This window comes from Phalangium opilio, unplaced genomic scaffold (assembly GCF_054372755.1).
Source record: "Phalangium opilio isolate 3A_F unplaced genomic scaffold, DU_Popi_V2 ptg000113l_1, whole genome shotgun sequence".
In the NCBI taxonomy this organism is placed as follows: Eukaryota; Metazoa; Arthropoda; class Arachnida; order Opiliones; family Phalangiidae; genus Phalangium; species Phalangium opilio.
Window position 1 is genome coordinate 6495140 of NW_028324209.1, and position 26841 is coordinate 6521980.

The 26841-nt window shown below is 36.2% G+C and overlaps 2 protein-coding genes and 1 long non-coding RNA gene across 3 annotated transcripts in view; 1 reads left to right on the forward strand and 2 right to left on the reverse strand.

Annotated features, from left to right (window-relative positions):
- LOC149623613 (acetylcholinesterase-like) overlaps positions 1–6820 on the forward strand; it is a 144601-nt gene extending 137781 nt beyond the window's left edge. Inside the window, exon 6 of the mRNA XM_089852657.1 lies at positions 5620–6820. The gene's annotated coding sequence lies outside the window, so the exon portion shown is untranslated. The remainder of the gene's footprint in view (positions 1–5619) is intronic.
- An 8375-nt stretch (positions 6821–15195) lies between these two features.
- On the reverse strand, positions 15196–16567 carry LOC149623617 (uncharacterized). Its single transcript, XR_016374779.1, has 2 exons — positions 15839–16567; positions 15196–15776 (listed from the first exon to the last, which is right to left on the reverse strand). It is a non-coding gene; the product is annotated as an uncharacterized LOC149623617 (long non-coding RNA).
- Positions 16568–17673: 1106 nt separating this feature from the next.
- LOC149623618 (uncharacterized) overlaps positions 17674–26841 on the reverse strand; it is a 31858-nt gene continuing 22690 nt past the window's right edge. The window contains exon 2 of the mRNA XM_089852644.1: positions 17674–21123. Coding sequence (XP_089708770.1) covers positions 19774–21123 — 1350 coding nt within the window. The 3' untranslated portion in view covers positions 17674–19773. The remainder of the gene's footprint in view (positions 21124–26841) is intronic.

Below are 26841 nucleotides of genomic sequence, written 5' to 3' on the forward strand. Positions count from 1 at the left end.
TGTATAAAATCGAAATAGAGTATAGCCCACTGTGATTTTTCCATCGTTGGTCGGGTAGGATTGAAAGTAGAGATGGAAAACACAGTATAAGCAATGATTTCTGTTTCTGGTAAATGTCCCACCAAAAGACACCTCTTCACGTTATTTTAAAGGATGTGTGCTTCTAGCAACTAACCTGCACCTTCCAACACAAACCTAAGGAGAGTATTAGATGGTTACGCTACCAACTACCCCAAAATCCGACACTGAAGTACCATTAAGCAAACGTACAATGCCAAGGCAATGTATAGTTCCACTTTATGGGATTTTAAAAACATTGGAATCCAGTTGAGAGAACAATGCTAATGAGGTGGGATATGACAATGCGAGTTAACTCGATCTTACGAATTGTCACGCCCAATATTTACATTTGTGACGTATTATTATGTGATTTATAAATAACTGTTGGTGGCCTATTTTTTGCATATGTCCCGTGCTAGGACTTGATTCAATCATACCACGTAGGAAAAGGAACCTGTTCATTTAATATCTAGTTTCTTCAGTGTGGTCCTTCATCCTACACGAAGTACGCAAGTGAAGTATCTCCACATTAGAGAAAATTGTACACTACTCATGGAATTTTAGCTTATTAGCGTGATTTATAGATTCTCGAAGACCTTCGGTAATTTAAATTTCTTCAAACCATTTCAATTAGATTTAAGAATTAAGCTATACATAGCACAGTAACACACCTGGGAGGTCTTCGGATCGCGTATTTGCTTTTCGAACGATGCCTTAATTGAATCCCCATTAGATACGTGATGTAAAATCTTATGTTAGAAGAAGTTGGTGACCATTTATGAAATTTTCTCTAATAACGGATAATTTGAGAGCTATTTCTAGTATCAGTACCAGTAGCTACCTACTTTTTATGAAAATGAAGTGGTTGGTATAATTCCTTAGAAAGCCGCGTAAAACATTTAAGAGTAAAAAATATTCTGACTTAATCAAAGATCTAAACCATTTGTTTGACATTGAAGGCTGCTGTTATATTCTTTAATAATTTTTAAATACTGTTAATTATAGAGAGGCATTGCTTTATGAGCAAGGCAATTGCTACTCTTAGTATCATTAGTATATAAACTAATGTATTAGATTACGTGTTCTTTGACAGGAAAACATTAAATTTAATATTTTTAAGTTAGTTCGTCACACTTTTAATGGAAATTAAGTAATATTTAATGGAATCATAACCACATATTAGTGTGTTAAATATCTTTCAAAATGCTAGGGGACGGACATGTAATTAAACAAGCCAATTTTACGTATAATAAAACGCATTAAGATCGTAAAATCTTTTGATATCTTGGAATATGACGTATCTATCTAAATTTAGTCTGGTGTCTTTAAGCTATTTACGAAACTTGTCTCAAACACTGGAATTTAATTGAAGTATTTTCATTAAGTGTTATACATTTGACCCCCAAACCATCAGCTAGATACATTTGTGATAAATGAACGTAAATTTTGAAGAAAATATCTTACGGATAATTAAGGATACTGATTCTCAAGTGAGAAACGTAGAAACGCAATTAAGGTGACAGTCTAGAGGGCATAGGTCTTAATTAGTTCATAGTACATTCATTTCTTGTCAACTTCAGTGTAATGAAATATTATGCGTATTTCCAAACAGCCTAATGAATCTCTTACAACAATTAGCATATTATATGCGTATTTAATAACAGGCTGAAGTGCATGCAAGTCCTGAATACTTGAGGCCAATGTCTGTCCAATTTTTAATTAATTTGTGGACTTTCACTGCAGGGTAATTAGCGCCTGAAGAAATGCCTATTTCGCTTGAGCGATTTATTTCTTCATAAAATGTATTTCTCATCAACAATCGTGGCTCAAATAGCGCAGAATTAACTTTTTACTTCATTTAATTATCTTCTACTTCAGGTATTAAGACGGGACATTAAACGAAATAAGAAAAACATATATGAAAATAATATTTAAGCCGCTATATATAAGACTGATAGTTCTTTACTGTTTCAAAAGCCCAAGGTCGTCTCCAAACGAAATTCGAATCTTAATTTTTTATTTTTTTTACTTTTCTGTTAACCGCGTTCGTTCGCAAAAGTCCCTGAAAATGTTCGTGAAAAACTTAAATAGTGGTTTCTCTTATAATAGCGCTTGACCCAATGACCCGTTGAAGATACGTGCTTCAGACAATGGAGCTAAGATAAAGAAAAAAATTGGTTAAGAGAGTGGATAGAAACTGAATTTTAATGTTATACAACACATCGTTTCAGAAACTCTACTATCATTAAGCAAATAGCTCCAACGGCCTTTGAAGGAACGTGGTCTTTTAAATTTAAGAAATATGTAAACGTCCCATTTCAAGATAGCGTCAATTTTCAAGCCACTTGCTGTGGTGTTTCACTTTAAGACCTTGACTTTGTGTGATATGATGAAATTTCACAAAGTGTTTAAATGACCACTGAAAGCGAACCACTATAATTTCTTGAAGAGGCTGCTTCTTGAGGTGTGTTTACGGGTTACGTGTAATAATTTTGGATAGACTACTAATGGTAGGGCTTTTAACTAATAAGTCTAAGTCCATAAAAACAGTGAAAGGTACAGTGTTTACACCATGGAGGATTCATACCATTTACACCAGAATGGCAAATTCCCTGGAGGACTAAAGCAGACTGGTTTTTATCCTCCAGGTAGCCCAGCCTCCTGGTGTAAATGGTATGAATCCTCTATGCGTGTAAACTATCAATTACTTTTGAATACTAGTCCTTGGTGTGAATGAAAATATTATCCAAACTGAACCATTCTCTCGTAATTTTTATTTCGCATCTGGTCAGTCGATTGTATACCCCAGCTAAGAGCTGCATTTTCTATTAAAGCTATTAAATTTTGTAGATCAAATCTGATTTTCTTAACCGAGTTACTAAATACCATCAAAATATTTCTCAGACCTGTAATTTAAAAATTTTCAGGCTAAAAATACGTTATCAATCTCCAGTTTTCTACACAATTTTCAAGACACGTGCATCCCACGTAATTACTAGGTAGGCCTTGGGTATTCGGCTAGTATTAATTTTTTAAACAGAATATATATTGACGGCGATAGTTTAGAGTAATTTAAATATTAAAACTTATCCACAAGCAATTTCTCTTCGAATTGACATATTTAATTAATTGAAAAAGCTTTTAATTTACAGAAGTAAATTGATTTTAGTGGTTTAATTAAAGAAAAAGAGTTGATTATTGGCCCTTTATTGAGTGGTTGAAATATTTTTTGAAATATTTAATTTTTAGTGGCAAAGAGCCAAATCTGATCGTTTTTCTGTTGGCTATTAATGTTAAATATGGGATTTTTATTTACGGGTGTTATATTATCTCAACTCAGATTATAGGACGAGAATCTGTTTTGATTGTTTACAACAATATAGTCTTCAATCTAAGAGCGTTATTGAACTTTTATCAAGCAGAAGTGTACTATTAAATGAGTAGAAGTGAGAGTATGCCGGTAAAGTAAAGCTAATTACTTTGCATGCTTGACAATGACCTTGTTTTAGGGGCCAATCAATGTTTGGAAGCCTATATTTCCGTAATTAAATGATGTAGACCCCCATGTTCTTTGACACTTTGCGATTTTATCTTTTACTATTTATTTCAATGCAAAATACCATGACTGTTAACGTTATGAAGATGATTTTTTTAGAGTGACGTACTCTTGCACACGTAGACATTAACGTTACTTAATTGTGATATTTCTTGTAATCGCTTCTCACGCGTCCCGATAGACCTAGTTCTCAGTCATTTGCGAGAACGCGTGGTCGGACTATGATAAAACAACTTTTATATTGGCGCCGTTTTAGACATTCTCATTTCTAGCTTTAATATTATTTTGACATTTTGATTTTTATCATTCATGAATAAACTCACAATATTAATGAATAATCATCCTATAAGTACTTACTGACTGATCAGCAACACTTACTCTTAAGTAGTAGGTGCTCACTAAGATACTTTTTCCAATCCGAAGCCACCTTGGAAAATAGCGTACATCATAAAAATATGTAAATACTTGACGAAAGCCTAATTAGGCCTATCATAAAATCAACTGTTCCATTTGCATTGATTTTAGAACATAAATGAGCTTCTGACTTAACTTATCCCATCTACCCTATGGTAACTCCTAACCGATTATACCACAGAAAGGTAAATTATTAAATAAAAAATAAAAAATAAAAACTGAAAGAAAAATTTAGACTCTCTTCGTTCATGCGTATCGTGATAGCTACTTAAAATGGACGCGAAAGTTATAGTCAAGGACGTTTCATCTGGGAGTACGAATAGAAGGAGAGGACGACACGTTGAGAAACTGGCGTGTTATAGAGTTCCCCGGCTGTAACGCGCAGGCGTGCTCCGCGCTGCCTCGTGTTGCGTCTGCTACCAAGTTCTTACACTCAGACCTAGTCTGACTCGCTCCTTCAAAAACCGACACAGTATTCGAAGAACGAATTCAGAATGTTGTGTAGGACATATAATACCTTTATCCATTGTTGAACCCCGATAGTTTCCACTAGTTCCTATAGTTTTTTAGCTCAAAGTTCTTTGTGTCTAACAGATGAGTGCGGGACTAGGTACAGTTTCAACTTCTAACCCCTTCGAAGACTATGACGTCAGCGGGCGCACGGTTCGCGGCCTAGTGGCGTAGTACAGATTATACTAGTACGCCTCACATTTTCCCCTTCGCTCTCTAGGACTTGAAATTGTAACCACCATTATCCTGATTTCCACTCCTTCTATTTGTGCTTCCATGTTTCAACGAGGTGCATAAATGAACATTCCAAACTTAAGTTCTCAGAAGGTAGAGCACGTGAGATTGTACTACCACTTGATGGGGACTGTTTTTTTTCATCATATTCTTTTGCCCCCAACAAACGTTTAAGGTATCTTAATACACCCCTATAAAATCATTCGATTATCCATCCGAAGGTCGTCGCTGTCCTCTAAGTTGGCAATTTAATTTTTAATATTAAAACCAGCGTGCCACGCAACGGTACCCGGGATACGCGTTTGAATCGTGAAATACCGGTGGTTAAAAAAGCGGAAGGTTATCATAAACCGTCGGGATTAGATAGATGCTTTATTATAATTGTTTCTTCGTTGAGCCCTCGGGTGTCCATTGTCCGGTTGAAGATATTTTTCTCGGCTCTCACGCGCTGGAGAATGAGATATTAGGGTTTGACTGTAGACTTTAATTGTTATTAATTTCAACGTGAAGACACGGACTATTGTTAAATGACTTTTTTTTTTACCTTCGCTGCCTGCATGCTTCTACCAATATTCCTCATTTGCGAAAGACGCTAGGGGCATTTTTTTATTATTATTAAATTTGGTTGCACGAGCTTGGAATTCAATTTCATTGAACAAGAGTCTACGGTCAAAAGAAAAATACCTATCTTTCCCTTCAGTTAAGTTACGGTTATCTTTATTGCTAAATATAATGGGGCTGTCTGCGACGTTTTCTTGCATGCCTTATTTTGCATGATTTGATTAAAATAATATATTTATCAAAGTATTAATTAATTAATTAATATTTTCTTGACAACGTGACAGAGCTCATTTAATTGCTGATGGACGGACTTGGATCTAATACCCGTACCACACCAGCCAATATCCAACGCACCAAAAACATTACATAATTTAATAAAGATCTAAATGTACCATTTAGCATCTTAGAGGATAGAATTAAAGACAGACATTGAAACTCAATGCGATAAACCTCGAGTAACCGCAGCCCCAAGATATTTTTCACAGACGAAATGTAGGATACATAAGCTTGTTAAAGACGTTTCTCCCGAGACGAACTTTTTTCAAGGTTTCTCAGCTGCTGAATTCCATTATCCGTGTACGAATACCGGACATAACAGTAACTGAGAAGAAACTTAATTCTATTAAACCGATTTCTTTTATCGTGTAAAGAAAAAGTTCCAAAACTTTTATAAGAAAGAGTAAGATAACTGACTCTCGTTTTTATTGTTCATGAGCGCTTCCACACGCGTTTCTGAGTCATAAATTTCATTGTGCTTGAACATTTTTAAAAAAGAAAGCATTCCGAACAAGATTTATTGGATATCTAGGAAACAAAACAAAGAATATAAGATTAAGTCTCTTTTTGGCAAAACCAAAATCAATCAAACCTTGGTCCTTTTTCTGCTGTGGCATATCAGCCTTGATGATTTTGACCTCTGGAAAATATAACAAAAGCGTATCGTAATGTACACTATAGTCATGCTTTAATTTTCCTTTGACACTTGCTGGCCTTATAAATCAACCTCTTTTCAAAACTTTTATACAAAAATACCCAGTATTCTGATTCAAAGATATTATTATACAAAAATTATTTCAAACCCTCTCGAGTTATTATAGCAATTCCTAGAACCATTTTTAAAGCATATGGTAACTTCGGCTTATAGGATATGTACTGTATTTAGCTCGGAACAAATGGTAAAAACCCTACGGTTTATAAGGGTATCTCCATTCCATCTGACTGCATGGCTTTGATGGAAGATTTCTTGTCTATTTGGTGATGTCTTTTTATTGTATCACTTCCTGCAATCAAAGGAACGAATTTAATACCAATATATAAACGTCTGACATCTTATATTTGGTTTATCTGTTTGGTTCTTAATCTCGTTTCTATTATCCCCTTTGCGAAAGTTTCGACATTGACATTTACGGATTACTGGTAAACCCATTTATTATTTAACTCATTTCAAATGTACGTTTTTCTCAATTATAGGTTTAGTGCATGGTTGATTTTTTTGTATTTGCGCTGAAATTTATTTTTAATTACTTTTTCCGGTGCTGGTCGCTATTTTTGCGTAAGTATACAATTGAGCTAAAATAACGCGCCACTCTCTCCCAAAGCCAACCTTGGAAGGGGTTAGATTAAAACAGAAAAAACTGGTTTCCTATGAAAATATTAACTTTTCTAAGACTGTATTCTATTACATAATCTTCCATTATCAACAGAACTATTAAAATTCCACCCAAAATCATCACCCCTGTAATATTGTGCCATGCCTAATAGATCCATCTAGGATAATTGATGCTGCATTAATTTATATCTCTTTCTTAATGCGTATTTAAAGGCAAATAATTATACTAACTATACCGTAATCTCCATTCAAAACCAATTATTTTACTAACAGCCCCTGGAAGAATCGCTTAAAATCTCAATTTAGTAGAGACGAAATGGCCGTTACATGATCAGTAAGGTATTTTGAAGCACTTTTACGTAAATGGAATAAAATAGTTAGGCATAAATAATTTACAAATCAAGGACGAATATGACGTCATCTAGAATTACATCCTTATAAATATTACTAGGCTTAGAAGCAACATTAAATGACTGCGGTTATCACAATATTTAATGGGAGATGTTGTCGTAGAAGAGCTTACTCGCGACCAAGCAAGCGGTCATCCAGACGTTTGCGTACCCTCCCCGCAAGTCAATCTACCTTTTAGTTCCTGTAAAATCCGCCAGTATGGCGCTGGCTTCGTCGCGTGCAAGCTGGTTGTGCGCAAACGTTTCTATGGATCCCTCTAAAATAAGATCAAACTTAATTTTTTCATCATGTTGACCTTGAAGATCGTATAGCGATGGGGAGAACCACTTATGGCAAACCTTAACGGTCTTTTTAAATGAACACAATCGACGCTTTGTTTTAATGAAAACGCATTAACATTGCAGGGATAACACCAAGCTAGTGTGGTGTGTCTTAATTCGAATATTATGCCGGAACAATTGCGGCTAGATTATCTCGGTTACATTGTTTGACATTTATAAAGTATTATGGTGGTGTTAGAGAAAGAAGTTGGATATTGAAGTATTTTTTTATATTACGGTTAATTTTTCAACTATATCTATAAATCGCGATACTAGTATTGTATTAACCAGATTTCCCACCGTAGTAAGATGATGTTAATGATATCAGTAATTAGCATAATATCGACATCCGGTCTCAACCTTTTTACGCAGGAAGCGATAAATTTGGTGGTGGTGCGATAGCCTCGAGCAAATATATGGGCTATGTACTTGGAATTTGAATTAGTGTTTATTAAAGGATAACATTGGTGATGCGGTAATGGAAGGACACTCGTAATGGATGAAGATGGAGTGAGATCTCTTATTAATTGTATAAAAGAGACGGAAATTGGGTGTTTTTTCTTATTAAGTTAAGAACATTTTTTTGTTTGGCTATACGCGATTCATAATGTAGATAATTAATTTGATGAAGTTATTCGTATTTTAAAGTGTGAATAAACACGGGGCCATGAGAATATCAGGTCAAAATTTATAAGTTAGGTTAGTTATCCATCAAAAATCAAAACAATTCGTTATTTGGCTATTGTAGTTGTCTGAGTTATGGTTAAATTCAAATTGTTCCGAAGCACGCATCGCCAAGCAACTTTACGATTAGTTATTGTGAATTGAGTTCTTGAAGCATTTAAAGGGATAGTAGCGTATAAATAGATTATCAAATTTTGCATCGATATTTACGTTTTAAGAAATATCTACCGCGGTTTCAATGATCTTTGGCGACATCTTAAAAAAATGGACGCGTCTCTAAACGAAACAAATACCCATCCACGAGCTACAGATCTTTTCCCTAAGAAGGCCACACTGTTGTTACATCATCCCCTAGTCAAACGTTGACCTTTTTACAAATATTCTTAATTTTATAATTACTTATTTGGCTCAATAATCAGAATTTCTAGTGTTTCAAAACTATCAAAGGGACCAATTTGAATTATGTGCGATTAGCTATCTTGAATTTCTTAACACATAAGGTATCCATCCATATGAAATGGCGTGCGAGCGAGTCTTGTTGCCCTCGCTATCACCCTTGTAAAAAAACTAAACTTTTCGCATTGTTAAAGTTCCCCATGACCTGAGTGGTTGTAAATCGTAAATCTTTTCAATCCACAGTAAATGAATTCATCCAAAAACGGCTTCGTATTAGCCTCTGAAAGGAAACTTGTAAACATGTCGAAATCCGAATTACGAAGTAAAACCGAGCGTGCAACACCCGCGATTTAACCCTGGAGTTTGGTGGAATATAACTTAACCCCTTACATCGACGTTACAAATACCGGTATTCTCGATACGTGAAAAGGTATATTGTAGCGCCGCGAATTGAACTAGCTACCTACATTATCCATTCATTACGTTTTTTCAATACCACATACAGTGAATTCTTCAAAAGATCCGCCATATTTTGATCGAAAGAATAACCACTCTCGGCGGGTGATAGGTACATTGCTCTCGCTACAATCCTCCAGATACAAAGGGACCCCATTGCTAGATCGAATCTTTATTATCAAAAAGAGATAGAATGGGCCGCTTCCGCGCTAGTCTATTTACCGCTTCATCATTTCGCCAGAAAAAAATCCATTTATTACCATTTGCCACGATGTACTACGCAATATCTTCAAATACTGGACAGTATCGATGAATGTTACGTCCCTGAGAGTCTTTTTCAGGTCAATCTTAACCCTGGCGCTCTCGATAGCGCCTCAAAAGGAAACGTATTGATGTTTTTAGTGCAATCACAAAATAGAATGCCGTTCTTAATAAGTGATCTATTATTACGTTGTTCTTTCATAGAAGAACTTCGTTTAGAAAGATGCTAGACGACATTCCTTGATGGTTGTTGTTTCGCAGTGCCATTCTTTAATTGTTCAAAATAAAAAATAAAATGAAATGGAATGGGATAAAAATACTAACCTAATTGAATATAATACAGAATATATCAGCGCAAGTTTTACGTATTTGTTTCGGGCTATGGTTTCTGAAGATTTGTTCTAAGGTTCATTAATTCATCTCTGATAGTGAAAAAATTGGAAGTAAAACTTTGCAATGACAGAGGTCGTCAGACCAGTGAGCACAGATAAGAAGGTGAGTCAAAGGGACCAATCACAACACAGCCCGATATCTCTCTCACGCGCACCTACCTCGGCGCACGGCCAAGAAGCCAGACGTCGTGTTATCCGTTAATAATAATGGCCGTAAACAAACTCTGATTTTTTTCCTCTCTGTTGCACCTATTGAGCATGTGCGGAACTCTGATACTCAGTCACAGTTTTGAAAGGAGGGCTGACGGAGAATTTGGTCTCCTCAGGCACAGACACGGATAGTGAAAGTGAGAATTTTTTTCGCAGAACAACAACGAAGATGGTCAACTTTCAATAGAACAGTGCTTCCTCTTTGAAGAGATTGCAGTTAAACGCGATTAAAATGAAGCAACTTCTTAATACCCTGATATTTCTTTTGATACAAAATAATGATAATAAAAAGGGGTAACTGGGTGTTGAATTGAAAGCGAAATAAATTTTTGAATTGGCATACTTTCGTTCGGAATATGTACGAGAGATTGTTCGTTTCATCCAAACCTTTTAATCGCGCTTTCTTCTTTTGAAAAAAGCTTGCCAATTAATCCTTTAGGGAATGCGCCAGAACAGACGGTACAATAGGCTTAAAGCGCTATACTCCTTTGTAAAGGAGGTTCAGTCTATTCTATTTAATACCAGCTTTTAAATCTCACGATAATTTATATAGGAATTAAAAATACCAGTCTAAAAGCATTTTAGTTACAGTAATCACCAGTGATAAATAGATTCTCTTTCCGAAACAAAATATTTCTCGGAATTTACATCTACATGTTTAGGAGATTGCACCCCGAAGGAAATGTTCCATTAACGCGTTTGATTTGCTAAAATAAACTAAATGACATGTTGAAACCTTCGAAATTAAGCTTTATAGTATAACACCTTAACTCCCCGCAGCTTTTAATCCTTGGACAATACCCTGAAGTTGTTGTTTTTTATTTTTCTTTTTGCTTCATTGAGTTGGGGCCTTTTACGTTGATTAAACGTTTACGCATTTCGTAAATAGGATCGCTGCTGGAGGTCTAATTTAATTATATATATGACGAGCAAGTATTTACACAGACGCAAAGAATGAGCAATGTCCTTCATTTTAATATAGAAAATCAAATACTTGCTTTCCCTTGAAAAACACGTCTCACTGAAATGTTTCGCTTTAGATAATTTAAATTATTTCAGTTTAATTTATACACCATTTGGGGTTATGTAATGTAAAAGGCGAGAGTCACCAAATTACGAATTCAAACTCAATTTATCTTGGTCAAATTAGTTAAAGCAAATTCCTTGTTAGGAATAATTTGTTGGGTTTAAGCTACCCATTCATCAACTTTAACATACCGATCCTTGCGTAGCTTCCATACCGCGATTCGGAGATAATTGCTGGCTAGCCTCGCTCGTCCTTTATTTAATTGCGCCGTAATTTATTATTTCTTAACTAGATCGGTCCATAACGATCTGGAGCGTATACTGCAGCCAGAATCATGTCTTCATTAAGTATCATCGTGTGGCCAAAAAATTATTTGCGACGGAACCATTTTTCCAATTATTGAAACGAGGCCTTCTTTTTTTCTTTTTTGACTTTTAAAACTTTCGCGAACATGTAATAGAAAGATAATTAGCGATTTAGATCAGTCAATGTTTTCATTTCGAGTTCTCTCTCTCTCTCTCGTTTAGAAGGCCCAGTTAATTTGCATTTTTAAGTCATTAATTATACTTTTGCAATAACTCGGTCGTTTTTCTCAGTCAACCTTCTTCCAATAAAAAATTTAAAGGTATAGTTAAAGGGGAGGATTACATGAAAGTTTTCACTGAAAATACTACCTCCACACTTTAAATACACTGGTTAAGATTTAGATAGTGTATTTTTACTTGGATAAAATCGTGTCACCTTTTCTTAATTTTTTTTAAAGCCAAAAATCGCCGTTTAGGAGGAACGTAGTCCCACGTTAATATTATGCAAAAAATAGTTTAATACACTTTTCATAAGGCTTGGAGGTCAATCAGCCAATCAATCTGTAGCTAATATTCAAATTAACTCGAAAATGGCGGCAACATACACTGCTAATTCGTTTTGTCCATATTGAAATCCTTGAGGCTTTTTTTGGTTTCCAATTTGTGGAGAGAAACGAGTTTTAGTAGTTACATAAATTAATATGTTTTTTCGTTTTGGGTAGACCATCTCTTTTACGTTGCCATTTGTTGCTTCTCATCAAAGTATTCTGTAGGTAAAAGCGACTAGTTGGTCACTTAAAGAAGGAATATTTATAATATTATATTTAATTAAACTTCTATATTGACAAGTTTAAACCTCGTCACAAGTCAAGGTATAGGGAAACTTCACGACATCAATTATAGACACAGGGTGTCCCTGAATGAATGCTGCGGGTTGTGCTGCCAATTTCGTACACTTACACTTAATTTTATAGAAAAAAACTTGCTCCTTTTGTCTACGCGTAATTAATATTTAATGTATTTTGAGTTAAAACTATACCAGATATTAAGGTGAAGTCTCGTTATAGGCCTGGTTGCTTCCTTGAGACCCATATTTCAACCAATCACGTTCTTAATTCGATTGTAAGGATAGAACATAAGGTTTGCTGATAATGGCCGTTATTGGCTAGCTGCTATCAAGGAGTTTAAAATATTTAAAACTGGATTTGAAATACTTGCAATAACTTTATCAGAAATTAAGGGTTTGACTTCAATCTAATACCGCCTCAAATTACTTTCAATACATTAAATGAAAACAGATATCTAACAAAGGGTTATAACAAAGAATCGAAAACCCTTGAAAATTGCTTTCGATTTAAAAAAGACTTTCTGAACTTTGGTCAACGTATGACCATCAGTAAAAATTAAAATGCATTGCAGTAACGATAATATATGTTTAACGACTATAGAGTACTTGTATCGTCCCCATCAAAAGATCACGCGTTAATTTTCCCAAACGTGAATGAATGAGCTAAAGAAAGGAGCCAAAACATATCATTAAGATTGGTTTAGCTTTCGTTTTCGATTTCGTAACGTCGTCACCCAAAGTAACCCAAACCTTCAATCCCAAGCCGTGTTGATAGCGATTAACTCTGATTCGATCGAGAGCCATAGTTTTTTCCTCTCAACCAATTTTCTTAGAGGGGAAAAAATCTCCGATTTTGGTCGCTGATAAGAACGATCTTCGTGAGGTGCCGATGATTTGGATCCCCTGGGAGCAATAGCCTTCTATCTATTCTGTGCTCGTTTGAAAACTAATCAAAAATATCGCTTATACCAAGACATACGCATTACCAAGATATTCTCAGTTTGGACACGTTTAAATGAGAATTTTCTTTTGTGTTTCACAATTAAGTACCAATAACTTTCGTAATCGGTTGAAAATAAGTTCAAGGTTTATGTTTAAAAAAGAACCTGACTGAGATGATTTCGAAAATTTTTCACTGGTCAAATATCGATGTAATTTGGATAAGTATCTTAAGACGCAGCTTGGGGCTGAGTCCTTTTTCAAAATTAACTCACGCACCGCCTAGTGACGATTGGAAGCGACATCACTTTAGATTGGTAACGCGGTACGCGACATTTTCATCAGTTAGCGTCACGATACGCTTCATCATCCACTAGTATTATATCGAAGCTTCTGATTTTTGCCTCGAACCTAAATCACGTGAAAAAATGACTAATTCATCTCGCGCGCGACGATGTGTGTGTCATAGACGCCATTTTAAAATTTATTCCAATTCACTTTTATGCCCATGGGCTCTGAAAAGGAATAACTTCGTGTATCTTTTATCAAAGAAAGAATTTTTTCCATCGATTGGTTGCTCGCTGCCTCTCAACTCGACCCATTTTCCTTGTCGTCAATCGATGGAGCTCGCTCGAGTATTAGTAGTAAGGAATACGCAAGCGCACCTCGGTGTACAATCGTCTAAAAGAACTCTGGTGATGATGAAACACTTGGCCCACGGTGTCTTGTTGTCATCCGTTAAGAGATAATTACTTCTTCATGTTTTTGCAGTAAAAAAAGCACATTTTAGAATTCTATTTCGTTCTATTTCGTCCAACATAACGAAAATTAATCGTGCACCCAGAACTTTCAGTATAGAATAAAATCGTGATCCCACTTTCAACTGAAGTAATTCTACACTGTCTCCTTTATATTTTCTGATGGTGTTACTTTATTGCTCCAAAAAACTTAGTTTCACGGCATAGAAGAAATTGCGACATGAAAAATAGTTACTTTTAGAATTACTTCTATGACCCAGCAGCGGAAATACAATCTCAAAATATATTTATTTACCTCCAAAAAACGAATGAAATTTCTCTCCAGTGATTGGGAGTACCACAATTTCCATCTAAAAATAAACCCAAATCTTTGCAAAAACTGTAAATTTATACTAAAAAAACAATAACAGACACGTGATATCGAAATTACTCGAAATAAGTTGAGCGTTGATAGAATTTGAGATCAAATTTCGAACAAAACCACACACACACACATAAATTGGAAAAAAAATAATCAATTTTGTTCATATATTCCATGGATATGGGAAAAGTTCAATCTCGAAGCACCACGCAGATGGTTTTTGCAAAATGTCGCCTCTTTTTTTCTTTTTATTTCTCCCCAAAACAGAAAAATACTTGGAAATTACCTTGGATGGCACGTAACACTCCTTTTCCTCCTACTTTAATTTGGAACCAATTTTTTTCTCTCATTTTCTTTTATCATCTCATTTATTCAATGCACTCTCTCTGTACTTTCACTTCTTCCTTTATCTATAACCAAAAAACCTGAAACCGAAGAAAAAACATGACAGGAGAACGCAATATAAAGCGCGTTGTAGGAATAAGTAAGAAGGCAAGGCGGGTTGTTTCTACGATACTTGCGCATGCAGGGAAAATCGAAGTCAATTTACGAGGACGGTCTCCAATGGAATGGCCGAGCTGCGCAACGTATATGTAGTACAGACATCGTTGATGGGGTGTTTGGGGACCGAGATGCATTCGCGTTTCGCCACCGTCTCTGGCGACGAAAGATCCAATCTCGAACTTAAATCGTCCATTTATCTTCTTAGGTATCTAGCATAATGGCAGCTCGGATGCTTTATAAATGGGCTTAAAGTAAAGGTTTTTAATGCAACTTATAAAACGGCTGGCATATATATTGTAACCACGCTTGCGAGATTACTAAACTCGCCCCACGTGGCCATAAAAGCCTTGGCTAATACTAAGAATAACTACTCAGTTCCTTAGGTTCAATCATACTTTATTAACTAACTAAATCATAAATAAATGCCGACTTGCATTATACAATTAAAGAACTAAACATAATTACTATTAATGGATGATGAAGTCCAATACCAGGGCAAGACGCCCTATGCTCGAGCATACTACTACATCCTAGTAGTGGGGAATGACTGACTTAATGTCATAAGCAGACGATGCTTATATAGTACGGGGAAAGGTCAGAGGTAACGCTGTGTGTTAATCCTCTATGTAACCGTACACCCCTGGAGTAGAAACCAGGAGTTCCCTTGATTATTACGGGAGGTTACATCCCCCCAGACGACAAAGATTGGACTTCATCGGCAAAATTCAAATACATAAATTTTCTAAGTTAAACATAACATAATAATAAGAATAATTAACTTTAAACAATGTAACAGATAATTAAAAGACTCCAGTTAACTATCATACTAGGTTAATCATTTAAAAGTTATAAGAAAATTGATGAAAGCAGGAACTATGGCATCGGATGGCTCGTCCTAGCTTTCGTCCTCCCAGGTTAGATACGTCTTACGCTTCCTGGGTGAGGCTAGTCAGATCTTGAGCTGCCGTATCAGACGATGTAATTGAGGAAGTCTCCGCAGGGGGTATTAGTGAGCGCTCCTACCGTCCGTTGAAGAACTTGACTCAAAATCGTCCTCTGTAGGCGTTGATACTGACTGTAGTGTCTTCTCCTTAGGGAGTGTCCCATAGAGATAAGCCAAGTAATTAAACTTGCTTCTGGAGAAGGTTGAGTATGAGTTGAACATCGTGATCGTAGTGAATTGTTGTAAAGGAAGGCTCCTCAGAAGTGCTTATACCGGTAGACCCCAATCCGCAAAGTCACTAACCTAACTTTACTTCTAACAATTAATTACTACTAACTACGATCACACTAAGGCTTAGCATAGCCAAAGCAAAATTCAAATAGACTAGGACCCGTCGGTCCTGGCAAGCTCGCCATTTATGTAACCACGCTTGCGAGATTACTAAACTCGCCCCACGTGGCCATAAAAGCCTTGGCTAATACTAAGAATAACTACTCAGTTCCTTAGGTTCAATCATACTTTATTAACTAACTAAATCATAAATTAATGCCGACTTGCATTATACAATTAAAGAACTAAACATAATTACTATTAATGGATGATGAAGTCCAATACCAGGGCAAGACGCCCTATGCTCGAGCATACTACTACATCCTAGTAGTGGGGAATGACTGACTTAATGTTATAAGCAGACGATGCTTATATAGTACGGGGAAAGGTCAGAGGTAACGCTGTGTGTTAATCCTCTATGTAACCGTACACCCCTGGAGTAGAAACCCAGGAGGTCCCTTGATTATTACGGGAGGTTACAATATTCTCGCTTATCCCTCGAGGTGCGGCTTCTTATCTACGATGCGATCGGGCCCGCGGAATACTTCCCTCTTGGCCTTTCTCTCCTAATAAAAAAAAAAATCTACGATGCGATGCGATGCGATGCTCAGCTGTGTAAATCTGTTTTTATAACAATTTAAATGAAGATAATTAGAAATGTATCGTTTAAGATTTACCTATTACGTACTGGGGCTAACTAAGTCTAACCGTGCGCTGAAGTCTTTCGAATTCATGATAGTGGCGTCACGTCAGAGTCATTGAACAGTTTCCTTGGTCGAAGGGAGAGTTAGCGTCATCATCTTCTTAACTTTCCGACTTTCATAATTTCTCCCACCCCTTCTCTTTGGGTTATGGTATAAACTGGCTATTATAAAACTCGTTTTCTCTTGGCTGGTGTCCCTTCCCACCTCGTTCCCCGTCTTTAAAAGCTGAAATGTTTTTTATGAAACATAGGCGCGTAGTATATTATAGGATGCTCTATCTGGTCACTCAACCACGATGTTCCAAACGGATCAATTCCCCAAAAACGTTTCTCTCTTCGTATACCAACTTTCATTTAGCTATCACTTTCGGTTTTTCGGGTCTTACGAATTATACGCGCGTTTAGTGCCACTTCCACGGAGGCCCTATCCTAAAACACGAGCTGATATACCTCACGAAATCCCGATTTGACCTCTTTACCGAGGACTAATATATACGCTTCTGTTATTTCATTGCAAAGAGGTACATTTAATACTATATCAATATATTAATATGTTCTGGCAACTGATTATTACCTAAAAATTGTGTAGATAATTCTCTAACGTTTATACGCGCAAAATTCTACTGAAAGTTTAAAAGCAGACGATATATTTTGAGAGGTTTTATAGCGTGGTTTGATTTAGCTTAGATCGCATTGCAGGAAGTTACGTATTTAAAAAAGCAAAGTATGAATAACAGTCATGAATTCCCAAGCGATCCTCTTCCAGGTGGCGCTCTTCTTTGCGATGTAAGTCTTAACTTTAGTAAATGTTACGTTAACTATTCATTCCTTCTTTGTAAGGTAAAATGTATAAATTTCTTATTATTTAAATAAAAAATCGAATTTACTTTGAAACAAAACGTTTATTACTTTATCTTAAATCGAGATTTGTTTTAACATCCGGTTTTTTTTTAAAGTTTCAACAAAATTAAGTATATGGCACAGCCTAGTAAATAAAAAATGAGAAAAACTATGAGAGAAAAATGGCGCGTTTACAAGTTTGTTGAAATTTCATTTTTTTTTCATAATACGAAAGAACGTTGAAAAATGCATGCTTGACGGAGACGAGAAAAATATTTAATATTTATATATTTTTATATATGTATATTTTTATCATTGTTATTACTCATTCATCGGGGAATTAAAATTTTTACGTATTAAGTAGATGGCTGGAATATTGCACAATAGATCTTTTATTAGAAAGTTTTATTAATTTATTTTTCTTTTCGTAAAATTTACGGATAATGAGCCCTTTGTTCGAAGGATCGTTCCGGCTGTCTTTTGTCCAAAGATATAATTACTTAAAAATGTTTTCGGGCATTGAATTAGAATTAAGGGGGAGGGGTAACGGGGGGGGGGCTAACTTGTTGCGTAGAAAGGGCAGGAAAAATCTCATTGTGCGCCACAATAGCCAACCACGTTATTAGGCAATGATATAAAAAGAGACAAATATAGTTAACACGTGAAATTGCTATAAAAGGGGAAGAAAAACGGCGATGCACGCGCACTTTATATCTACAATATTTTTTAGGCATTTTAATTTTTTTTAATGATTTTTGGACTAGCACGCTTAGCGTTAAAGACAACAAAAATTCGGACTTAACACAAATATCATCTTTTTTTTTTCTTTGCAAATATTTTTTATACAATTATACGAAGTTTTAGGTTATATTTTATACAATTAGCGTTAAATTGACAAAATTTGCGTATTTTTGCTTTTTTTTTTTATAAATTCTGAAAATAGTTTCTAAAATCAGAAAAATGTAAATTTTTACTCTTGAAATATTGATTGGCCCGTTGACGTACGGCCACGTTAAATAAATAGCGTATAGGTCGTAATATGTAAGGGCTATACGGATAAGTAGGCTCAAATAATAATTGCAAGTGTAAAAATGTATAATTTTCTGCTAAAACATAAAAAATTAATTTAAAAATTACACAAAATTAAACGGATCTTATATTAAATAAATTCCTTCTTATTTACAATTCAAAAAAAAAATCTCATTAGGTACTTTTGGGGAATATAAATTGTAAAAAAAAACAACAAAATTTATATATAAATTTTAAAATTAATTTTTTTTTCTTTATAATCTAAAGCTGCTTTTTACAGAATTTATATTTTAAAAACTATTTGTATTATTATTATTATTATTATTATTTTTATTTGTAAATTTATCGAAGGAATGTTTGAAAGTACGGGGCAGAAATATTATACGCAAAAAAATATAAACTTTTCATTTGTGGACAATAATTATTATTAATTTTTAATTTTTCAGAAAAATCGACATAGATTAATACGTATGATATTCACAAAAATATGTTTTCTCGACAAAGAGGACATTTATATATTTCATTATTAATTTGTTTATTTTTGGAATTTTCGACCGTTTTTGTGTTTATGTGAAGTTGTTCGATATTTTTAGATTTTTTTTATTTGAAATAGATATTCTGTTGTTGAAAGAACATTAGTGTGCTTGTAAAATATATGAATAAGTATATTTATTTTATAATTTTAGTAAAAATTGGGTTATAGGGGAGGGTTGGGGAAGGTAGGTCATTTTTAGTTTTGGGGGCAAATGTTTGATTCATAGAGAAAAAACCGTGACGGAGTTCATATGTTCATCTTAATAATTAGCGAAAATGACATCCCATATCAGTCTCGGGTTTGAGTTTTCGATTAATAATTTGTATTTGTTGGATAATATTTGACGCCATGTTTGTAATGTTTTTGTTTAGTTTCAACTTAAAATCTGAGCTAGCGCCATTATCGAATTTCTTTTTTAAGACAAAGAGTTCAATTAGGAGTGTAATTTCCTCAAAATATTTTAAAAAAATGTTTATTTAAGCGAAGTGTCGTGTGATAAATCTAGTGTTCTTCGCTTTCTTTAAAGTTAATTTTTGATGGGGTGATTGCGTTTTGTCATATTAAATAAATACCCCAAACTATACGGTCGTGTGCCTTTTCATGTGCAACGACAAGTGGTCTGACCTGGAAAAGGCTCTTTCGCACAAACGACATTGAAAAGGCCTGTCACCGGTATGTTTACGAAAATGACGCGTTAGTTCGTCGGAACGCGCGAATTTCCAACCACAACCTTTCCACGCGCACTGATACGGTTTTTCGCCCGTATGCGTTCTTAGATGGGCCTTCAAGTGCGAACTCTTGGTGTAAGTTTTGCTACATCCGGGATGGGTGCAAGAATGTACCGTAACCTTTTTACGTCCAAAACTCCGTCTTCCCCTTTTAGGTTTGCCTGGTCCCGTAACCATCGTCGAAGGGGGAGGAGGAAGGTTACTTATCGTAGAGTTAGGTTGTTGTTGAGGGGCCACCACCGTTTGTTGCTGACATTGTATCGTTTGTAACGCGTTGCTGGCACCTTCATTCATGTTTTGATTGGACCCTAATTGCGTAGTTGGTAACTGAACCGTTAGGTAGGACGGCCTGGGCGGGGCTGTCCCCGCTAAGAGTTCCGCTAAATGTGGAGAGGATGGTGGTGTCATCATTCTTAAGGGATTTTGATGTTGCTGTTGTATTTGTTGCTTCTGTTGGGATTGAGTTGTAGTTCCTTGTAGACCCCGGTTTTGAACGGCCGCGATATCGTGCGGTAAAGCGCTAACGTAAGGAGTTTGAAGTTCGAGTGAGGTGATGCCCTTCAATTGTTGTTGACCCGCTCTCTCTGGTGACGCGGGGGGTGACATCTGGCTGCTGGGCACCACCATGGTGGGAGGGGTGTATGCGCTTGTCCACGAGTGACCAGAGCTTGTTGGGTATGGTGGTAACATCGCGCTTGTTGTCGCGTTCGTCGTTTGGTTAGATTGCGACACCAACGCGTTGATGACGGCGTTGCTGTTGTCTACCATCTTCGGGCTATCACTTATTCTCGCCATAACCATTTCGTCGCTTTGTTGGGGCTCGTCTTGAAACTCTGATTTGACCAAAGGGGGATTACAACTACCGTATATTGTAGAAGGATCGTCTCCGTACAAGCTGGTGCTTTCGTGCATGGCAAATTCTAAGTCGAGTCCCAATTCGTACAGCCTGCTTATGCACGGCATTGTGGTACTGATCGGGGTTGAGGCAGGAACTGTGGATGTTGAAGTATGTGGCATTGGGGGATTGACCGCGCTGAGTTGAGTCGTTGCCGGAGACACTGTCCGTTGAGTCGATTGTAAGGAGTCATGGCTGTTACTGCTCCAGGAGTTGGCCGACGATACTAAGGTCTTCCCTCCTCCACTTTGATCGTTGTGGGTTATGTTCTCTCCCAACAGCACACTTTCTATATCTTGCCACATCTGTGCAACAGAAAAAAAAGAAACATAAGTCAACTTGCCATTAAACAAAGCGGTTGAACGAACTAATATAGAAAGATTATAATTTAAGAATCATCTCACGTAACCCCAAAATAGCTAGTCTCCAAAAATTTGTGTTTCGCGACAAGAGTTGTTTGCGTGCATATTTTCCCAAATCCATAGATCCTTGTCGTGAGTTAAGACTACTGCCCAATGTAATATATTATAGACTGGAAGAAATACTTTTTTCAACGTCTATCTTGTTCCTGATTATACATAGGAGCGGGAATACTAAATCCCGGCTTTGTCTGACTGCTACTCCGCTGGGTAATTGAAACAAACGTGATTTCATTTCGTTCTCTTCGAACGTTAGTCTTTCCTAGCCGAAATATTTAGACAATTTGGGTTAAGAAAACACAATCAATTTCGCGCTGTTTAAACAGTTTCGGAAGACTTCCAAAGAAGCTCCGTGTGTAGGTATACCGCCGAGTTAAATGGTATTTTCACTTTTTCTTCTTCCTCGTCCGTGCTATATATTCACGCGCTTAAGAACGTAGCTTCGACGGAGACGAGTCGTGATCAATCCGCGACGTTTTTGGCATTCCATTTACGTCGAGTTCTCGAAATGTTTTAGGAAGATTCCCAAAGCTGCGGCGGCGGCGATTGTTTGTCCGTCACTGACAAGATGGAAGGCGGCGGCCATTTGTTAGCTGTCTCTTGCCTATCAAGCCTTTCAATCAAACCGCCGCGCAAATTTCATTCCTTTTTTCTCGCGAGACCTTTTTCTCGAACCCAACACGTTCCGTTTAAGCTATACTCGTCACGTTTAGATTTTAGTGATGTAAACGGTTTTCTTAAAAAGGTGCTTTCGGGAAATGCGAAATGGGGAACCAATACTTAATCAGCTAAGAAAATCTTATTGAATTGGCATCGGCATCTCTTAACAATTTGATTTCTTCCCAAGTCCTAGATTTAAGTAGCTTGGATTAAATGGAATATTGCAAATAGACGTCGGTAAACGTTCGTCCCAAATATTCAAGCGGGCTTTAATGGATTTAGTCTTAACTTGGATTGTTATCTAAATATATACAGTTGATTGTAGCTCTAACTTAACTTGTGGAAACCAGTTTGCACCTTAAATGCAATTATAGTTGGCAACTATGTGTTTTTTACTTTACCCATCACTTTAAAGTCCTTGAAAAGATACGAAATTTTGTCATTCATTGTTCTCTGTCATACCAATGATACATTCGTAGATAAAACTTATTATATTGACTAATTTTACTTATAAAGTAAATAAGTAAACGTAAGCCAAAAAAAACCTTTTGCAAGACCTGTTTTTAAATTAAAATTTTTACTAATTGAGTATACCCTTATTTAGGGGCCAGTTCGGGACCTTCTAAACAACACCCACGGGAACCCCGTATTCGTAATGATGCCAGTCGAGGTTTATTATGACATTAAATTAACGTTAGTAGTAATTTAAACATTACGCTGTTTGCAGTGGCCGTAAAATTAAGGTCAACGCGTGTATTGTTTTTATCCATGAAACTAGTTATTTGGTGTTTCATCAACAAACCAAAAGTTATCTCTAAGAAAAGGTTCCCTAGCGCGTAATTTACGTTGCTCGCGTGGGTCTGCAATGAACCTTAAACGTTTATAACTTAAACTTTGGCAAAATGATTCTTTCGGGCCTAAAGGTTATCTGTCAGCGTTCAACATCTGACCATTTTTCCAAGGGGGAAGTTTTTTAAAATAAGAAAAATGAAATAACCGCGAGTCGTTTTCGATACATTTTGAGAAATAGTCTTCTATATGTATCGAATTTGATATTAGTCTAAATCGGTTTCGCCAAATCGCTATCCATCATTGTAAACGGCGACAGTACGAAATGTATCAGGCCACCTACAGCGAAAAAAATTACACGAATTCTTCCTTCTTTTTTTTTCATATCTCGAGATTTTAGTATTTCTGTATCTAGCCGCACTTTCAGGTTTAGCGCTGCGTTCCCATGAGCCCTACTTGGACGGAGACGGTTTGGGTCGATAAATACGAAGCCAATGTCAAAAGGTACATTGGTGAAACTCGCACGAGCTTACGTAAGAAATATGGGTAAAACGGGCATAGTTTTGACTAAATAAAACAGAAGTTATAAATTCCTTCTTTCACCTATATAATATCGTGGTGCATAAAGGTGCAAAACATTTACAGGGGCTATGGGAATTAACGTTAGGTCTCTGCGCCTGTAAATATGTTTACCCCGCTGCACGCCAGAGTAGCGCCAGAAGGAGCGAGGTTACCTTTTTTCAGCTCAGATCTATTCTAACTTTACCTTCCCTCCTTTTATTGATTTTTCAAATATATCTGTACCCGTTTAGGGGAAACCGTCATCACTAGGAAGTCGTAGATCAAGAACGGTGGTGAACTTGTGGTGAAAACTTTGCCTATTTTACTTTTCTGACGTCGATACTAGTAAGGGGCAAGTAGAGCATGATTGATTATAGAGGAAACGAATACAATATGAGCTTTCAAGATGTCAGAATCCTACACACTCGTGTGTAAACTCACTCGCTAGTTTTGGAATATATGGATAGTGACGGCCGATTATCGCTAAAACACAGGGAGTGGTTCGTCCCTATTGCATTTAATCAAACTTTTCAACGTTTTCACGCATCAATTTTTGTTCGCCCGTAAAATTCTATTAAATTTCTGCCTCCTTTTTTAAATGTTCGATACAATTTAGGAATGTAACTTCTCGATGAGTGGGTTATATTGATTGACGTTAAACCTGAATTTTTTTATTTTCAATTTGGGTTTGGTGTTCGTGTAAATTGAAAAAAAAAAATGTTTTTAATGATTCGATATATCCAATAAACTAGTTGTTAAATGTTAAAGGTCACGTGAGTAGGGGGGTTGCAATGATAATGCGAGATATTCCAGTTTCTTTGAAATAATTGAAACCTATAATTTGAAAAACCCTCGTTCGATTTGTGTTGCTGGTAATTCATTTCTTGGCAGTGTTGAGTACTGTTTTTATTATTTTATAAAAACAACTATTCCAATTATAATAGCAATATGGGAAAAACATATTTTAATCAAATACCAAACGAGATTGTTTGTAAACTTATTATTAAGATTTCTGACTCAGCATGGGTTTCAGTATATAAACGCTAATTTGTGGTTATGTATGCGTTAAACCAATATAATTTCGTGTCTATTCTTTGTACCTTTCATTGCGAGACGCGAAAAAGTTGAAAATATTTGGCATTTGTGTTCAGTAAAAACTAGAAATATAAGTGGTATCTAGCAAAAACCCCCAATTGTTCAGCCTTTTATTTGTATGTCCTGAAACTGGAGTACGAAGACATGGAAATATTTTCAAGTAACGCGTGTATAACGGTATAGAATATATGAGATTCCTTTAGTAAAACTATCTATATCTCTGTATATCTTTGCACAAAACGTATTTTGTATGTAAAGCGCGTGGTATGGGGTGACTTCGGTACATAAAATTGTTGGGGTAATTGGAAATTGGGACAATGGAAGAGAAGGGCTGGAGGCAATATTGCCCAACATCTCCGTAAACATGCGCGGTTCTCGCTTTCCTCCGTAGCATAGATATGTCGTAACTATGGCAACTAAGGGGGCGAAGGGGTTTCTCCATTGGGCGAATTCAGGGTGGAGCTTCTACCGTGACTTCCATAAGATAAAATCGTTGTGGAGAAACTCAATTTGGAATCACGTGGGCAACTCCCGTTAGTTTTAACGATCGATTCCATAAACTAGGTCACGTGTCTAAGGTACACCAATAGGAAAAGAGTTCGCGGGAGTAGTCTTAGCGCGGCTATGTCGTTTTCGAATGGATAATCCTTCGAATGTAGCACGATGGTGAACCGTTTGGTAACCGCCCCCCTTGGACGACTCCGAAATGTTATTTCTAGCCTAAGGCTCAACTCGAGCTAGGCTACAATGTAGGACACACACAACTTTCGGATAGGTATAAAACGAATTAAAATGAATAAGCCATAGAAAAAAAATTAAGCTTATACGGTGAACAGAACGCGTTTGCTTTTTTCAATGACCCAATAAATTACCTTTCTAATCAGCTAGCGAGCCGTCGTCATTCGTTTTTTCGCTCCTTCTAGCCCTTCCTCGATTTTTTATAAAGATTTATTATTTATAAAAATGTTGCTGTATTTTAACTCTTTTTTTTTAATTTCTCTAACCAATCATTGTGATGTAAATTCAATTTCTTTTTCAAGGAAATTATCCAAGAAAAATTGTAATTGCGAAAAATTAAAACTTTCACGTAAACCCCAAAGTATACAGTATAATACGCTAGCCCTCAATTTTAGGAGAGAAAAAAGGATAAATTTACTGTGAATACGTGATACTGTGTCCGTATTTTAAGAAAGATATTTCTTGTGGTTTGGGAATTTTTTAACTGTAGGGCTAACTTTAATACTCAATGACATGTTAAACTAGATTTATACTTAAATATACATATACATAGTTTTGTCCTCATCTTTATTATCTTTAATCTAATGCCTGCCAAGCTAAAAAATGGTTCGATATCATATAGTCTATCAATGGATATATTTTCAGATCTCAAATATGTATATTCAACTAAACCTTTGCGAAACTATCAAAACAACGAGGTAGATAATATTTTATCTCAACCCTCAAGGAGAAAACAAACATAAACCAAGCAGTCATAGATCCTTGTTTGTACAAAAGACATCGTATCATATTAGATATTGATTTTTTGTAACATAGTTGATGATCCCAAAGTACACTAAATTTTTATTGCAAACAAAAAAACGGAGGAGCACCATCTCGATCGTACATTGCACGCGATCAAAAATGGCTGAAGTTGGCGTTATACAAAACTATATACTAGAAAGCGTAAACCTTCGTTGTTGGCCATCTCTTCAGACGGTACCTCTATTACCAAAGGTTCATAGATAAAACAAAAAGTATACTTCATTGAAGCTTGCTCGCGCCGTGTTATATGAAAATCCCCTTTACGTCTCAGCATAGTGTCTACCCCCTTTGCTTCCGTAGCACACGGAATACTCGTGAATAGGCTCCTCGAAAAACCTTTTCAACGTAAAAAATAGGGTAGGCAACCCTCAGTATCGGAACGTACAAAGAGGTTGATATATTGCCGTCTCTGCGCACTCTCATAATACAAAAAAGACTTCAGCGCAGGCGCCAAAAAGCAGCATGGAGGGTAGAGTTTCTATTGAAGTTTGCATCTTCACCATGGAGTACTATTTACAATAAACCTTTGACCACAAAAATCTTTCTGATATGTTGGCTCGTGTTGAGGTTGAGAGGTGAGTCTTTTGCTTCTATTTTTCATGGCGTCTACAGTCAAAGGTTTGGAACTGTGAAAGAAGTATACTTTTTGTTTCTATCTATGAACTTTTGCTATTACTCCTAAAATATGAGGCCAACGTTAATTTATGTATCACACATACACGTGATCTATATTGTACGTCTACACACTCTAAGATCTCTAAAATGTCGCGTGGCCTATTACGTATACGAAACCTTGAAAGAAAATCGCCAGTGAAAAATTTTAAAAAACGGAGGTGAAGAAAAAAATCAAGGTCGATATATGAGACACAAATCGTCGAAAATTTATCGATTCGTGTCTACCTTACTTTGTAGCGCAGACAGTACTAATGCCTAATTAATTTCCCTCGCCGTGGTATG